This window comes from Lacerta agilis, chromosome 14 (assembly GCF_009819535.1).
Source record: "Lacerta agilis isolate rLacAgi1 chromosome 14, rLacAgi1.pri, whole genome shotgun sequence".
NCBI lineage: Eukaryota > Metazoa > Chordata > Lepidosauria > Squamata > Lacertidae > Lacerta > Lacerta agilis.
In genome coordinates, this window is record NC_046325.1 from 2151044 (window position 1) to 2168339 (window position 17296).

Sequence of the window (17296 nt, forward strand, 5' to 3'; positions counted from 1 at the left end):
ATCTGTTCTAGGTAAAGGTAAAGGGACCCCTGACCATTAGGTCCAGTTGTGTCCGACTCTGGGGTTGCGGCGCTCATCTCGCTTTACTGGCCAAGGGAGCCAGCGTACAGCTTCCGGGTCATGTGGCCAGCATGACTAAGCCGCTTCTGGCGAACCAGAGCAGCGCACGGAAACGTCGCTTACCTTCCCGCCGGAGCGGTACCTATTTATCTACTTGCACTTTGACGTGCTTTCGAACTGCTAGGTGGGCAGGAGCTGGGACCAAGCAATGGGAGCTCACCCCGTCATTGTGGGGATTCGAACCGCCAACCTTCTGATCAGCAAGCCCTAGGCTCAGTGGTTTAACCCACAGTGCCACCCGCGTCCCTATCACCTTTTAAAAAAGAGATTGATAATTTTGGCACCCCTAAAGCCTGCTGGGATCTCCTTTCTCTCCCAGGTTTTTCTGATGAGCTTGTGAAGTTCAGTTCTGCCCACTCTGAAGACTTTGGCAGGTATCCCGTCAGGTCCACTGGCTTTGTTGCTCTTCATTTGGTTAATAGCTGTACACACCTTTTCCAGATTTACAGTATATATAACTAATAATTGATTTCAGAAGGCACTCTTCCGTTCTGCCACCACTTTCCATTCTTGGTAACATGGTTGTAGTAGTAGAGTCCTTTAAGTTCCTGGGCTCTATAATTTCTTATAACTTAAATTGGTCAAGCAACATCAATAGTATTATTAAAAAGGTCCACCAGAGGCTGTATTTCCTGCGTCAACTAAGGAAATTTAAATTGCCCCAGGAAGTGTTGTTCCAATTCTACAGAGGCATCATTGAAACTGTTCTCTGTAATTCTATAACAGCTTGGTACGGTACAGCCTCCAAGAGAGACAAGAAAAGGCTCCAACGAGCTGTAAGAATTGCAGAAAGGGTAATTGGTGTTAGCTTGCCTTCAATAGAGACAATTTATGCTACCCGAGTTAGGAAGAGAGCAGAGAGAATTGTAGCAGATCCTTTACATCCCGGTCATCATCTGCTTGATTTACTTCCATCTGGACGTCGCTACAGGAGTTCATATACAAAATCGGCCTGGCACAAGAATAGTTTTTCCCCTTGTGCCATTAAATTGTTAAATTCGTAGTTGTATAGCTTAAGGGGAGGTAAAATATGGGTGGGGTTTCCTTGCTTCTGTGTATTGTGAGAGGAACAGTGTCTGTATGTTTACATTGCAATGTAGCCGAAACAAATTCCAAGTATGTTGGAAAATGTACTTGGCCAATAATAAATTATTCCTATTCCTATTCCTAATAATAATAATGTTATTCCGTGGGGAGGTCACTCTGGTGCCGTTAACGCAGCAATTTGATCTCACTCCATTGGCAACAACAAGCAGCTGTTAAAGGCACATTACCCCATCAGGAACCCCCCCCCCATATTTTTTTTACTCTCCCTCCTCTTCACCTCCTGCCATGCCTTCAGCATTTACCTCTTGTGTTGTTGAGCACAGCCAGCAAGCGGAAAGTGAGGGCCGCGCAGGTCGCAGCGAAGAAGCCCCGCCAGTAATCGCGGACGGCAAAGTGGGTGCCCGTTGCCTCCACCCCAAACAGGACTCCTGCAGGGAGAGAGCCACTGTGAAAAGGGGGGGACACTCGGGAGTGGGATGGGGACAGGGTGGAAAAGAGCCTCCAGATACTGTGCAGCCTTATCCTAGCCACAGGGCCGGATTTAGGTTTGATGTGGCCCTAAGCTACTGCAGGTAACGGGGCCCTTTATATGTCCAGCTGTCCTTTGCCGACAACAAATTGCCGCTGTTTTTTGTGTTGAATTTATGCTATATGGTAATTTATGGACCTCATAGGTATCTAACATAACAAAATATACAGGTGGGTAGCCGTGTTGGTCTGCCATAGTCGAAACAAAATAGAAAATTCTTTCCAGTAGCACCTTAGAGACCATCTGAGTTTGTTCTTGGTATGAGCTTTCGTGTGCATGCACACTTCTTCAAAATGATAATAATATAGGTAAAGGTAAAGGGACCCCTGACCCTTAGGTCCAGTCGCGGACGACTCTGGGGTTGCGGCGCTCATCTCGCTTTACTGGCCGAGGGAGCCAGCGTACAGCTTCTGGGTCACGTGGCCAGCAGGACTAAGCCGCTTCTGGCGAACCAGAGCAGCGCACGGAAACGCCGTTTACCTTCCCGCCGGAGCGGTACCTATTTATCTACTTGCACTTTGACGTGCTTTCGAACTGCTAGGTGGGCAGGAGCAGGGACCGAGCAACAGGAGCTCACCCCGTCACGGGGATTCGAACCGCCGACCTTCCGATTGGCAAGCCCAAGAGGCTCTGTGGTTTAGACCACAGTGCCATCTGCATCCCTTGATAATAATATAGGCCTACTAAATAATAAAGGTGAATATTTTTCTAAAGTAATTTTATAGTGGGATCAAAATAAATAAATGATGTATTACATGAAATCAATCAGTAGGCATAAGACTCATACCGTTAGTCTATGCTGCCTGATGATCAGTCTGCAAGCACTCTTTAATATTAGATAACAGGCGCAACAGCTTGACCTGCGTTCACCTGTGCTGCACTGCAGTCTGCAACTGCATGCTACATACTGCCACGCGACCAGTCCATGCAGAATGTAGGCACCCTATATATAGAAAGGAGCAAACCCGTGATATTTTAGGGAGCAGGCTAGCAGGCGGGGCCCATGTCCTACATCATAGGAGCCTACACAACAGAAACCCCTGTTGCTGTCTGTGTTGTTGTTCAGTCGTTTAGTCGTGTCCGACTCTTCGTGACCCCATGGACCAGAGCACGCCAGGCACGCCTATCCTTCACTGCCTCCCGCAGTTTGGCCAAACTCATGTTAGTCGCTTCGAGAACACTGTCCCACCATCTCATCCTCTGTCGTCCCCTTCTCCTTGTGCCCTCCATCTTTCCCAACATCAGGGTCTTTTCCAGGGAGTCTTCTCTTCTCATGAGGTGGCCAAAGTACTGGAGCCTCAACTTCAGGATCTGTCCTTCTAGTGAGCACTCAGGGCCGATTTCCTTGAGAATGGATAGGTTTGATCTTCTTGCAGTCCATGGGACTCTAAAGAGTCTCCTCCAGCACCATAATTCAAAAGCATCAATTCTTCGGCGATCAGCCTTCTTGATGGTCCAGCTCTCACTTCCATACATCGTTACTGGGAAAACCATAGCTTTAACTATACGGACCTTTGTCGGCAAGGTGATGTCTTTGCTTTTTAAGATGCTGTCTAGGTTTGTCATTGCTTTTCTCCCAAGAAGCAGGCGTCTTCTAATTTCGTGACTGCTGTCACCATCTGCAGTGATCATGGAACCCAAGAAAGTGAAATCTCTCACTGCCTCCATTTCTTCCCCTTCTATTTGCCAGGAGGTGATGGGACCAGTTGCTGTCTGTAGGTTTTATTTTATTTGTTTTTTATCTTATATTTTAGAAATGTACATCCGGGTTTTTCCCCCTTTAAGTTTTTTGGGGGCCCCCAAGAGAGTGGGGCCCTAAACTATAGCTTGTTTGGCTTGTACGTAAATCTGGCACTGGGTGGGGGGGAGACGTTCGGGAGTGGGATGGGCTCAGGGTGGAAAAGAGACTCCAGGTACAGCCTTGCCCTAGCCGGATAAGGGTGCAAATGTTCCCACCGCGTGCCCTTGGTTACCTCCAACAGGAGCCACGAAACAGCAAGCTACTCCTGCAGCCGCGCCGGCTACCAACAGTTCGTATTTGCGCCCCGGGTTCTGTGGAGGAACAATGGAGGGTGTGAGGTGCCTTGCAAACCACGATTTATTTAAATCACTATTTAAATCACTAGTCAGTAAGTCCTGATTTAAATCTTTTTTATTATTATTTTTACAGAAAGACTCATTCTTGCTGGTATAGCCTTAATATTTACAACCAGATGAAGGTTTCGTTTTTGGAATAATAGATTTTCAGAGTTTTTTCCAGTTACATACAAAAAAAGTACTTAGTATTCGGTTATACTATTTGGAAATACGTAGAGAGATAACGATGAAATTACTGTGGGGTTTAATAAGCTAACTGTTTCAATTTGGGCAACTTTTCCGCTGTACTTTATTGGAAGGAGAAAAATAATAATCATTTTCTTAATAACAATTTAAACAACTTATTTAACTAAAGCAATAACATTATAGCATATGTATCCATGTTTGTTAACTGATGTGGTTAAACGTTTTATTTTTATTTTTCAACTTAGACTCTCTCTTGTGAGAGAGCGTTCCACCAGGCCGGGGCCACGGCCGAAAAGGCCCTGGCTCTGGTCGAGGCCAGTCTAATCTCCCTGGGGCCTGGGATCTCTAGAGTGTTATTATTTGCAGACCTTAAGGTCCTCCGTGGGGCATACCAGGAGAGGGGGTCCTGTAAATACGAGGGTCCTAGGACGTATAGGGCTTTAAAGGTTAAAACCAGCACCTTAAACCTGATCCTGTACTCCACCGGGAGCCAGTGCAGCTGGTATAGCACTGGGTGAACGTGATCCTGCGGCAAAGACCCCGTAAGGAGTCTCACCGCGGCATTCTGCACCCGCTGGAGTTTCTGGGTCATCTTCAAGGGCAGCCCCACGGAGAGCGAATTTAGTAATCAAGCCTGGAGGTGACCATCGCACGGATCACAGTGGCGAGATCAGGGCGAGAAAGGTAATATCTTAAGGGCTGTCACAAGGAATATAGGGCAAGCTTGTTCCCCCCCGCTCTCGAGGGAAGGACTTGAGGAAATTCGATTAAAGATCAGGAAGAACTTTCTGGCGGTTAAGAGCCGTTCGACTTCTGAGTGGGCTCAACGCTCAGAAGTCTTCTCCTTCCTTGGAGGTTTTAAAGCAGAGACTCGGTGGCCATCTTTCTTGGAGGCTTTAGCTGAGATTCCTGCATTGCAGGGGGTTGGACTAGATGACCCACAGGTGTCCCTTCCAACCGTACAATTCCCTTTTTGTCTGGTTTGGGATGGGGTGGCTCAGCGGCTCTTACCTCGGCAGAACCTGCAAATTTGACCATGACTTTGCCCAGCATTGAAGCCAGAATGGAGGCCATGTGTACAAATGGGCCCTGCAAGGAAAGGAATCCCAAGGTTATGGGTGCAAATGGGAAGCAGAAAGACTCATGGCACCAGCACAGCAGCCAGAGACCTTTAAACTTCGTAGCGTCTTAATGCTCAAATTCTCTCTCGCAGCCTCAGGCCCCAGGAAAGCAAGACACAATACCGACGGATCTTAAAACTGGTGAAATAATTATTGGATGCATACAGGCGGCAGAATCCACAGCAACGGCCCGCTCTCTCCCTTCCGGGTTTTTTAAATTCTTATCTTATAGATGAGAGTGCAATTGAAAAATAAATTGGGAACAAAGTTCCCTGGATTATAATCACTCCCCAAGCACAGTGGTCCCTTGGTTCTCAAACACCTTGGAACCCAAACACTGCAAACCCGGAAATAAGTGTTCTGGTTTGCAAATCATTTTCAGAAGCCGAACACGCTCTGTTTTTTTTTTATTATGCTTTTTCCACATAACAGTTAACCGAAAAAACAACAAAAAGAAAGAAAATAATTAAACATGAATATATCACATTTTTCTGTCATCATTTTGTCCAAATCTACACCTATACTCCGCCGAGTATTTTGACTTCCCTGCCCTCCAACCTTGGTTTTTTATCTCCTCTTCATTCTTATGCTTTGTTTATTCTCATTTTTTCATTAATATGTATTACTTTGAATTTAGAAATATATTACACTATTACAATGCAAGTATTTTATCAAATCCTGTTGGTGTTACCATATTATTACAGTAATTTCTTAAATAACCAATAAACACGCTCTGTTTTGAGTGCCACACTTCCGTTTTGAGTGTCACGCTGCCTGTTTTTGCGGCTCTTTTTTGTGACTGCGTGGATCCCAGTTCAGCTCCTGGCGGATTGATTGTGTGACTGCAGTACATGGTTTGTTGCTTTCATTTTATGGATCAATGGTCTCGTTAGACAGTAAAAATCCATGTTAATTTGCTGTTCTGGGGGTTGTTTTTAAAAGTCTGGAACGGATTAATCCGTTTCGCGTGACTTTCCATGGGAAAGCGTGCCTTGGTTTTGGAACGCTTTGGTTTTGGAACGGACTTCCGGAACGGATTAAAGTTTGAGAACCAAGGGACCACTGTATACAGGTGTCAATCCATATGTGGCATTAAAAAATTATACCAAATGTTGGGGTTTTTTAAAAAAGAAAAAGTGTTAGGCTCTAGTCCTCATGAGGCCTGATTTTTAAAGGCTCTTGTATATGTGCAGCACTGGATGGAAGATGGCACACAGCACCAGGCATGTCCGGCACATGCCCCAAGACTTCCTCCTCTGCCATGCACACAATTCCCCCTTGAACCGGAGGTGGGCCTGCGCGCACCCGCACCATTCGAACTCACCACTTTCCCGAGGAAGATGGTGCTCCCAGCCGCTAAGGTGCAAAGCACCCCCACCAACTTGGCCACCAGCGTCCGGAAGGTGAAGAATTCACGCAGCACGACCCCCCGGAGAGCCACCTTCAGCTCGGGGATCCCGGAGCCTGTGGGGGGAAAGAGTCCAGAAAACGGCAATCGGAACCACGAAATCATAGAAGTGGCAGGGACCCGAGGGTCATCTAGTCCAACCCCCTGCAACGCAAGAATATGATCAAGGGAATGGAGCGACTCGCCTAGGAGGAAAGTGATGCAGAATTCGGGGATTTTGAGTCTAAAGAAAAGGTGAGGGAGCTTATAAAATAGGAATAGGAATAGGAATAGGAATAATTTATTATTGGCCAAGTACATTTTCCAACATACTTGGAATTTGTTTCGGCTACATTGCAATGTAAACATACAGACACTGTTCCTCTCACAATACAAAGAAGCAAAGAAACCCCACCCATATTTTACCTCCCCTTAAGCTATACATGAATTTAACAATTTAATGGCACATGGGAAAAAACTATTCTTGTGCCTGGCCGATTTTGTATATGAAGTCCTGTAGCGACATCCAGATGGAAGTAAATCAAGCAGATGATGACCGGGATGTAAAGGATCTGCTACAATTCTCTCTGCTCTCTTCCTAACTCGGGTAGCATAAATTGTCTCTATTGAAGGCAAGCTAACACCAATTACCCAAATGAGCCCCGGCGTTGAAAAACTGCATAGATAAAAAAAGTTTTTCTCTGTCCCTCATTGCACTGAAAGTTGTGGGCGTCCACTGAACCTGAATGTCGAGAGATACAAGGCAGACAAAATAAAGCACTTCCTCGAGCAGCGCGTAGTTAAACGGCGGAACTCTCTGCCACAGGATGGCAGCTGGGATGGCTTTAAAAGAGGATGAGACAAATTCATGGAGGACGTAGATGCTAACCAGGTTATACCTTCGCTGTGTGAGGCAGTAAATGCCTCTGAATACCGACGGTTGGGAATTGCATGTGGGCAGAGGGATGCTGCGTTCGAATCCAGCTTGAGGGCTTCCCATAGAGGGCATCTGGTCCCATAGAGGGCATCTGGTTGCATGGGGGTTGGGATGGATGACCTTTGGGGATCCCTCCCAACTCTACAATTCCATGATAAGTAACTGCGCCAGAAATCCGTCTCTTTAGCTCCCTCCACCAACCAAGGCAAGCCCCCACTCACCGGCCGCTTGGGGAGAGATGTACTTGGCGGCAGCGGCGGACACCATCATCAGAACCACGTGGTAGGAAGTCCAGGAGAAGAACTGCAGGTAGCCGGAGTCCGCCAGCCCGTCGTAAACCCACAGGTGGGCTGCGTGGAAGCAGGAGCCAAACGTCAGTGGTCCAGCATCTCAATAAGGCGCCCGGCAACTGCTTTGGGCTACAACTCCCAGTAGCTCTACTTAGGAACACAGGAATCTCTGCCTTACACTGAATCAGACCCTTGGGTCTGGCTCAGTATTGTCTTTTTATTTACACTCTCCAAGTTTATACATTTCACTAGTTTCACAATCAATTTAACATTTCAAAGTTTGACTTCCTTCCCCCTCCTTCTGCGGTTCCTTAAATTTACTTTTTGATACCTTCTGCGTAGCCAAATTCATTTAATTTTGCTCATTTATTCATCTGCTTTAAATATATATATTTATGAAACTGCAGGTTATTACAATAATCCCGCTAGTGTTTTTATCTGTTTGCAATTTATTTGCAAATATTCTATAAATCATTTCCACTCTTTTATTAAAAAAAAGTCTGTTGTCTTGATTTCTTATTCTTCTGGTAAGTTTCACCATTTCTGCATATTCCATAAGTTTTTTTAGCCATTCTTCCTTTGCTGGGAGTTCTTATTCTTTCCATTTTGGGGCAAATAACATTTTTGCCGCTGTAGTTGCATACATGAATAGATTTCTATAATGTTTAGGTAGTTTTTACCCCATAATTCCCAGAAGAAAAGCTTCTGGTTTTTTGTTTTGGTTTTTTTTGTAAAAATATATATGTTACTTTAAACATCTGTTTCAATTCATTATATATCATTCCCCAGAAAGCTTTAACTTTACTGCAAGTCCACCACATGTGATAGAAAGTAACATTCTTGCCGCTGTAGTCGCATACATGAATACACAATTTAGGTAGTTCTGTCCCTATAATTCCCAAGAGAAAGGCTTCTGTGTGTGTGTGTGTGTGTGTGTGTGTGTGTGTGTGTTTTACAAACGTTATTTTGAACATCTTTTTCATTTCATTGTATATCATTTCCCAATAAGCCTTAACCTTGCTGCAAGACCACCACATGTGATAAAAGGCTCAGTATCGTCAAGTAGGGTATATTCCCAGTCCTTCTGGGAGATGACTTTCAGGGGATTTGACCGGCCAACTAGGAGATGCACTGAGTTAAAGCCCTTCCTCGTTGCTACGCGGTGAAAGGGATGCGCTCTGCACGAGCTCAGAGGCACCGCCACAAAGGAGATGCGGAACAGCGGTTACAAACGGGCTTTTCTCGCACTGGGGGAACTGGATTCGCATAGAAATCTTAGCAGTTACAGGTGGGTAGCCGTGTTGGTCTGCCATAGTCAAAACAAAATAAAAAATTCTTTCCAGTAGCACCTTAGAGACCAACTAAGTTTGTTCTTGGTATGAGCTTTCGTGTGCATGCACACTTCTTCAGATACCACAAAAGCTCATACCAAGAACAAACTTAGTTGGTCTCTAAGGTGCTACTGGAAAGAATTTTTTATTTTGTTTTAAATCTTAGCAGGGTGTTTTTTAAAAACTTTTATAAAGTTTTACAATTTTATATTCATCACCATCACCATTATCCTAAAGAAAGAGAAGGATATAATTCCCCATATCTCCCACCCCCCCAGGTGACTTCCCTCAACATCCTCTTCTGGTTCTTTAAATATTTGCTTCTCCTGCTTATTTTATTCTACCTTAATCTTTAAATTAAATGTTATCATATTCTTATCATTTTTATACCCTAATTCTTTTCAAATTACACCTTGCACTTGGTTGTTTTCCAGTTGTTATGTCCTAACTTCTGTGTTTGTTTTGTTAATTGTGTTTACTCAAACCCTGCTAGTGAGTCCACTTCTTCACAACATTTATGTGAGTACAACATGAACGGTTCCCAGTCTCTTTTGAGAGAGGGCAAAAATGTATAGAGCAAACTCCAATAAGCGCTGGAAGTGTGAAGAAAAAGAAGGCGCGTGTGGTGGAACTGCAAAACAGTCAAAAGTTTTTGGGAAAGGATTTATAATGAAATGAAAAGAATGTTTGAGGTAGCTTTTGTTAAAAGACCAGAAGCTTTCTTGCTAGGTATATTACCTGTTATTGATATTACCTGCCAAAAGAGCAGAAGAAACTATTTATGTGCGCTACAAGAGCGGCTAGGATATTACTAGCCCAAAAGTGGAAAGGCAAGAACAGGGGCCGTCAACCTAAGGCCCGTGGGCCACAAGCGGCTCACCGGGGTCATTTAACCGGCCCACAAGCTGCCCCCGAACTGAGCCACCTGCTCGGTGAGTCCCTGCGCGCTGCGCTAAACCGGCGCAGGGAATCACTTCCACGGCGCCGGAAGTTGCGTCTGCGCAGACGCAGACACCGGAAATCGCATCTGCGTATGCGCAGACGCCAGAAATTGTGGGGGCGCGTGCTCATGCGTGCACGATCCAGCCCACGGTGGGATCTCCGCTGGAATGAACCAGCCCAGGCGAGGTAAATCATGCCGACCCGTGGACAAGAAGATACCAACAAAAGAAGAATGGCAAGAAGGAAAAAAAATTGTGTAATAATTTTTTTATTTTTCCAATTATATCAAATTACAGCCAATTAAACATCTACACACAAATTACATAAATCAATGCTCTGCCGAGCTACGACTCCCCTCCCTCTCGTCAGCAGGTTTTCTAGTCCATGCTCATCGCACAGTTTTTACCACTTCATCTATTGAACTATGTCAAAGGTTTATTCCAATCCTACTAGTGTTTGCAAACTTCCTCGATTCAATCTTAAATAATCCACAAATTTACTCCAATCTCTTTGAAACCTTGAGTCGTCCTGGTTTCTGACCCTGCCGGTCAGTTTTGCAAGTTCAGCATATTCCACCATCTTCGTCTGCCACTCCTCAATCGTTGATAATTCCTGTAATTTCCACTTTTGGGCAAGAAGTATTCTTGCAGCGGTTGTTGCATACATGAACAACCCTTGATCCTTCTTAGCTATCTCTTCTCCCATCAAACCCAACAAAAAGGCCTCAGGCTTTTTTTGGAAAAGTATATTTAAACATCTTCTTTAGTTCGTTGTATATTGACTCCGAAAACGGAATGGCAAGAAAAATTGATGGAATACGCTGAAATGGCGGAATTAACTGGAAGAAACAAGGACTTAGCAGGGTTTTCTGATCCAGCTGGCAGGAGGGACACAGCAGCAGGGAGGGCAGAAGGGGGAGCAGCTCACCTTGCTGGAATTTCGAGACGGTGACATCCAGGCCAAAGCTGACCATCGCCATGGAGATGCCGAGCAGGAATAGGAAGACCCAGTCTTCGCCAAACTTGAGGATCTGAGAGCGGATGCAGAGCCCGAGAGCTGGAAGGAGAGACAAGAGTTCCTGGGGTCCCCCTTCAAGCCCGACACCCCCAGCGTGCAGCCCCTCTTTCCCTTCCATGCTGGACAAAGCCCTGCCAAGGATTTAACCCACCGCACCAACCTTCCCCAACCTGGCACTCCCCAGATGTCTTTGCACGACTCCCATCAACCTCAGCTGGCGAAGCTGGGAGTTGCAGCTGGGAATCATAGAATTGCAGAGGTGGAAGGCCATCTACTCTGACCCCGTGATGCAGGAATCACAGGTGAAGAATCCCTGGCAGGTAGCAATCCTACCTAACCTCCAATGGAGGAGAATCCATAACTTTTCGAGTGAGGCCAAACAGCTCTTCCTATCAGAAAGCTCTTCCTGATGTTTAATCAAATTTCCTTTCTTGTAGCTTGAAGGCAAGGGACACGGGTGGGGTGAGCTCCCCTTGCTCGGTCCCAGCTCCTGCCAACCTAGCAGTTCGAAAGCACGTCAAAAGTGCAAGTAGATAAATAGGTACCGCTCCAGCGGGAAGGTGAACGGCGTTTCCGTGCGCTGCTCTGGTTTCGCCAGAAGCGGCTTAGTCATGCTGGCCACATGACCCGGAAGCTGTATGCCAGTTTCCTCGCCCAATAAAGCCAAATGAGCGCTGCAACCCCAGAGTCGTCCGCGACTGGACCTAATGGTCAGGGGTCCCTTTACCTTTATTCTATTCCTTCTCAGTCTGCTCTTTTCCAGACTAAACACCCTCAACTTCCTCAACCTTTCCTCATCAGCCTTGGTTCCCAGACCCTTGATCATCTGTCATTTCCTCTGCACACATTCCAACTTGTCAATATCCTCCTTAAATTGTGGCGCCCAGAACTAGACACAGGACTCCAGGTGGGGTCTGACCAAGGCAGAACAGAGTGGGACTATTCCTTCCCTTGATCCAGACACTGGACTTCAGTTGACGCCATCTAGAATTGCATTAGCCTTTTTCGCTGCTGCATCACACTGCGGACTCACGTTCAGCTTGTGGTCCACTAAGACCCCTAGATCCTTTTCGCATGCAACTCACATCAGCCCCAGCCAGCGCACCTGGCCGTTGTGGTCCAAATCGTCCGGAGCGGGGCTTCCCCAAAATGGGTCTCCAGCTGTTTTTGGACTACAACTCCCATCACCCCTAGCAAGCGGGACCAGTGGTCGGGGATGATGGGTGTTGTAGTCCAAAATCAGCTGGAAACCCAAGTCTGGAGAGTGCCAGGTTGAAACTCCCAAGGCATAGCTCAGCTTCCCTTCCACCCCCCAAAGTCCCCCCCCGGCTTGTCATTTCAGCCCCCCCCCAACCCCGCAAGCCTTGCCTGTGGCTCCTCTTACGTTTCAAAGCCCCCAGAAACCTCAGGGAACATCCTCGCTTTGCAGGCTCCCGTTCCTTCCAGACCTTCTCAAAAGACTCCTCCAAGGGCTGCTTCTCAGCTTCCCCAGTGGGGGTCTGCCCTCGGGGTCCCAGTTCGGGGTCCTTGTCCTTAGGGCCCCTCTTCCTGCAGTTCCAGAGCCCCATGGTGCAAGCCGGGCTCTCTCCCTGCCCCCCCCCCTGGCTCCCTGGTTATAAAGCACCAGCCGGGGAGAAGAGGGGCTGGGTGGGGTCAGTTGGACAACGGCTGGTCGGATTTGCTCTGGGGCGGGGAAGGCAGGACAGGTGACCAGAAACGGGCAGGTGGAAACAAGAGAGGAGGGAGGGCAACCAGCGGGGATCAAAGGGATGGAAAGTGGCAAGGTTTGGGACTTTTTTTAAGCTTAGAGAAATGGTAAGAGGCGGCATTGCGGAAGTTTATAAAAAAAATATTCCTGGGGTGGAGAGAAAGTGGACAGGCGAAATTGAGAGCCCACCCCCCCTAATAACTTGTGGAAGTCCCACAAATTCGGGACAGATAAAACGGCAGTCCTTCTTCACGCAGCACAGTTAACCTGTGGAACTCCCTGCCACAGGATGCAGCGACGGACACCAACTCAGATTGCTTTAAAAGAGGATTGTGCAAATCCATGGAGGAGGAGAGGGCTATCGATGGTTGCCAGAGGGGCCTGATCCTACATGCCCTTCTTGCGTCAGGAAGGGGAGGGCAATTTACGGGGGATTAAGGCATGGGGGCTGTGCTCTGCCCTCCACAGCTGGGAGGCTGCAATGCAATTCTGAATCTCCGTTGATGGAAACCACAAGAGGGGAGAGGGCTCGGGTTCAAATCCCGCTTGTTGGTTTCCCACTGGGGCATCTGGCTGGCCCCTGTGAGGACAGGATGCTGAGCTAGGTTGGCCCTGATCTAGCTGTAAGGCTCTTATTCTGTGAGGGAGAGAGAGAAAGCGTCGGGACAGTGTGGTGTAGTGGTTAGAGAAGTGGTTCCCAACCCATTTTTCCGGGCCACCTGCCCCCTTGCTTTCCGTAAAACCCAACCCTAGGGCCCCCTCAACTAGTCTCGCAAGTTGCTTGTTCTCTCCTGGTGGAAAGTCCCCAAAACTGGGGCGTGAACAGACTGAAGATTGGGCATTCCTTCCACTGTGAGTTGAGGAACAGAGTTGGGTGGGGAAGACACCCGAAGTTTCCATGGAAAAATCTCACAGCACACACCAGCCTGGACCTATGTATGGAGAGATTACTTTTCCACCCAGCAAAATAATCTCTTTGGGCACCACTAGGGTCATTGATAGGCGTGCCTGGCGTGCTCTGGTCCATGGGGTCACGAGGAGTCGGACACGACTGAACGACTGAACAACAACAACAAGGGTCATTGACTACGCAAAAGCATTTGACTGTGTCGAAATGGGAGTTCCTGATCGCCTCATCGGTCTCCTGAGAAATCTCTTTGTGGGACGAGAAGCTAGTTAGAACTGGATATGGGACAACTGATTGGTTCAAAATTGGGAAAGGAGTACGACAAGGCTGTATATTGTCTCCCTGCTTATTTAACTTATATGCAGAATTCATCAAGCGAAAGGCTGGACTGGATGAATCCCAAACCGGAATTAAGATTGCCGGAAGAAATATCAACAACCTCAGATATGCTGAAGACACAACCTTGATGGCAGAAAGTGAGGAGGAATTAAAGAACCTTTTAATGAGGGTGAAAGAGGAGAGCGCAAAATATGGTCTGAAGCTCAACATCAAAAAAACTAAGATCATGGCCACTGGTCCCATCACCTCCTGGCAAATAGAAGGGGAAGAGATGGAGGCAGTGAGAGATTTCACTTTCTTGGGCTCCATGATCACTGCAGATGGTGACAGCAATCACAAAATTAGAAAACGCCTGCTTCTTGGGAGAAAAGTAATAACAAACCTAGACAGCATCTTAAAAAGCAGAGACTTCACCTTGCCGACAAAGGTCCGTCTAGTTAAAGCTATGGTTTTCCCAGTAGTAATGTATGGAAGTGGAATTTGCTGCCAAGGAGTGTGGTAGAGTCTCCTTCTTTGGAGGTCTTTAAGCAGATGCTTGACAGCCATCTGTCAGGAATGCTTTGATGGTGTTTCCTGCTTGGCAGGGGGTTGGACTGGATGGCCCTTGTGGTCTCTTCCAACTCTATGATTCTATGATTCTAAGTGAGAGCTGGACCATAAAGAAGACTGATTGCCGGAGAATTGATGCTTTTGAATTCTGGTGCTGGAGGAGACTCTTGAGAGTCCCATGGACTGCAAGAAGATCAAACCCATCCATTCTGAATGAAATCAGCCCTGTGTGCTCACTGGAAGGACAGATCCTGAAGCTGAGGCTCCAAGACTTTGGCCACCTCATGAGAAGAGAAGACTCCCTGGAAAAGACCCTGATGTTGGGAAAGATGGGGGGCACAAGGAAAAGGGGACGACAGAGGAGGAGATGGTTGGACAGTGTTCTCGAAGGGACTGGCATGAGTTTGGCCAAACTGCGGGAGGCAGTGGAAGACAGGAGGGCCTGGCGTGCTCTGGTCCATGGGGTCATGAAGAGTCGGACACGACTGAACGACTAAACAACAACAAGGGTCAAAGTTTGCTGCAGGCCCCAACCCAGAGACCCTCTGGGAGGGGGGGGGTGTCCTTCCATGAGCCGAATCGGGTCTCCCCTATCAGGGGAAGCCCTTGCCTTGTTTTTGTTTTATATACATCACGCATTCCTCTGCTTTATATGCATTACAAAACGAAATAATAACAAAACCCTTGTTTTATACACCGCTTAGATTGCAAGCAAGCACACAAACAAACCTCGAAGCTGCTTACCCAAAAAGGGGGAAAAAATATCAGTAAGAAAAAAGTAACAGTAAATTAAGACTTTTGAAAAAATTAAACAACACTAAATGATAAACAGATAAATAAAGTGGTGTCTAACCTACGGGGACCAAATAGATTCTGAAAGCCTGTTTTAATGCAGATGCATAAATTAGAGGTAAAAATGATAATTGGGGGCTGGCGGGGGAAATCTGGCCTCTCTGCAGCAGGACCCAGCATGACGCGTGCACGCGCGCACTTTCCTCCGGCTCGTGAACCACAGAGATAAAAATGTAGAGCAACCTCCCAGTTCTCTTTGCCTTGGATGGGGCGCTCTCGGGTCTCGCCTGGAAGCCGCATGAGTATCCCCGGCGCGGAAGGCAGGATGGGGGGGGGGGGCGTGCCTCCTGCTTCTCCTAACCCGGGATGGGCCACCCGATGCAAATCCCCAACGTGCCGGGGTGTTGGGACAGCATCAGGCAAAGAGAGCCCCGGTTGCAAAGACTAGCGGCACGACGACTCTGAAGTGAGGAATTCTCACAACAGCAGCAACCCTGCAGAGTAGCCCAGCCCGCTCAAAAACCACTTCGCAGCTCCTAGCAAGGGCCCTGCACCTGTCTGCAGAAGCCTGGTGGTGCGTTGCATTCATTTTTATTCATTGCATTTATACCTCGCCTTTCCCTCCGTGGAGCTCAAGGTGGGGTATACGTGGTTCTCCCCCTCCTTTTTTAATCCCCACAACGGCCCTGCGAGGTAGGTTAAGCCGAGATGCATTGCGACGGGTCCAAGGTGACCTTCAATCAAGGCCGAGTCGGGATTTGAACCCTCATCTCCCAGCTTGACCCCACACGAGCTCTCTTGCTGACACGTTGCATTTGGAAATATATATATTTAAAGGGGGGGAATGCCCCATAAAATAAGGCAAGGGCTCTTTTTTTTCTTTTTGCGTGAACTCCTTTTGTTCCCAGACCACCTTTCCAAAAGGGCAAAGTATTATCTGAGTTTGGGTTTGGCTCCCCCCCCCCCCCGGTGAGTCGCGCGCCCCGCGCATCAATCTATACTAAAGTCCAAGTGCTGCGAATGTTTTTTTTTTTTTTCCAGGCGCGCGACCTCCCCGGGACGTTCCATTGCTGTATGAACGTTCCATGCGCGCTCCGGGCCCGAGCGTTCCAAGCGGAAACCGGAAGCGGCGGAGGGAGAGCGTGTGCGTGTGTGCGCGCGCGCTTGAGCTTGAGTTTATTCTCGCCTGCAGCTGCCTCTTGGGGAGACCCTCTTGGAAAGGTGGGGAAAGGGTGCAAGGAGGGAGGGAGGCGCAGGGTGGGGTGCAGAAAGGGGCGCGCGCACAGAGATGCGGGGCGGGGGAGGTTTCTGGGTGCGGGTGCAGAAGGAATAATAATGGGTGCAGCGAGGGTGTAGGATTGAGGACCTCTCAATATTGCCACATGCAATGCTCGTTAACCGATGTTCTTTGGAACTCCCTGCCACTGATTTTTTTTAGGCAAGCGCCTTCACCGTGCTGCTGACTAAGGTGCCCGTCCAAACCTTTTATACTGTATATTTATTTTTATTACGTTTGTAACCCAGCTTTCCCTCCAAGGAACTCAAGGTGGCGTGCCTAGTTCTCCTGCTCCCCATTTTATCCTCACAGCACGTTTAATTGTGGTAATAAATAATGCCGAGGGAAAATAATAATAATGTTATGGGGAAGTATGGGACACGGGTCGGGTGGCACTGTGGGTTAAACCACTGAGCCTAGGGCTTGTTGATCAGCTGGTTGCGAGCCCACTTAAGTGCAGTGGGCACTCCCTAGCCGACTGCACCGGTTGGCCAGCCAGCTGGGCACCGCACCCAGAGCTCACTCAATAGCGCCAGGGATGCAAGCATCCCCTGTGCACGTGGAGGGCTCGTGCTAACTGCAACCCCCCCTCCTTTCTAAGGGCGGAAGGGGCTTTGCATGTCAATATCCCGACGCCTCCCGTGAATAAATAAGACACAAGACACCGTAAATAAGGTTAAATGGACAATAAAAGGCCACAACTTTATTGGTTCCGGATGTT

General features: G+C 47.7%; 1 protein-coding gene across 1 annotated transcript in view; it reads right to left on the reverse strand.

Annotated features, from left to right (window-relative positions):
* The window catches only part of LOC117058831 (chloride channel protein ClC-Kb-like), a 28271-nt gene extending 15699 nt beyond the window's left edge, over positions 1-12572 (reverse strand). The window contains exons 1-7 of the mRNA XM_033170207.1: positions 12389-12572; positions 10915-11043; positions 7646-7774; positions 6425-6564; positions 4991-5068; positions 3670-3748; positions 1470-1595 (exon numbers count right to left, since the gene is read on the reverse strand). Of these exons, the coding sequence (XP_033026098.1) occupies positions 1470-1595; positions 3670-3748; positions 4991-5068; positions 6425-6564; positions 7646-7774; positions 10915-11043; positions 12389-12572 (865 nt within the window). The remainder of the gene's footprint in view (positions 1-1469; positions 1596-3669; positions 3749-4990; positions 5069-6424; positions 6565-7645; positions 7775-10914; positions 11044-12388) is intronic.
* Positions 12573-17296: the final 4724 nt, after the last annotated feature.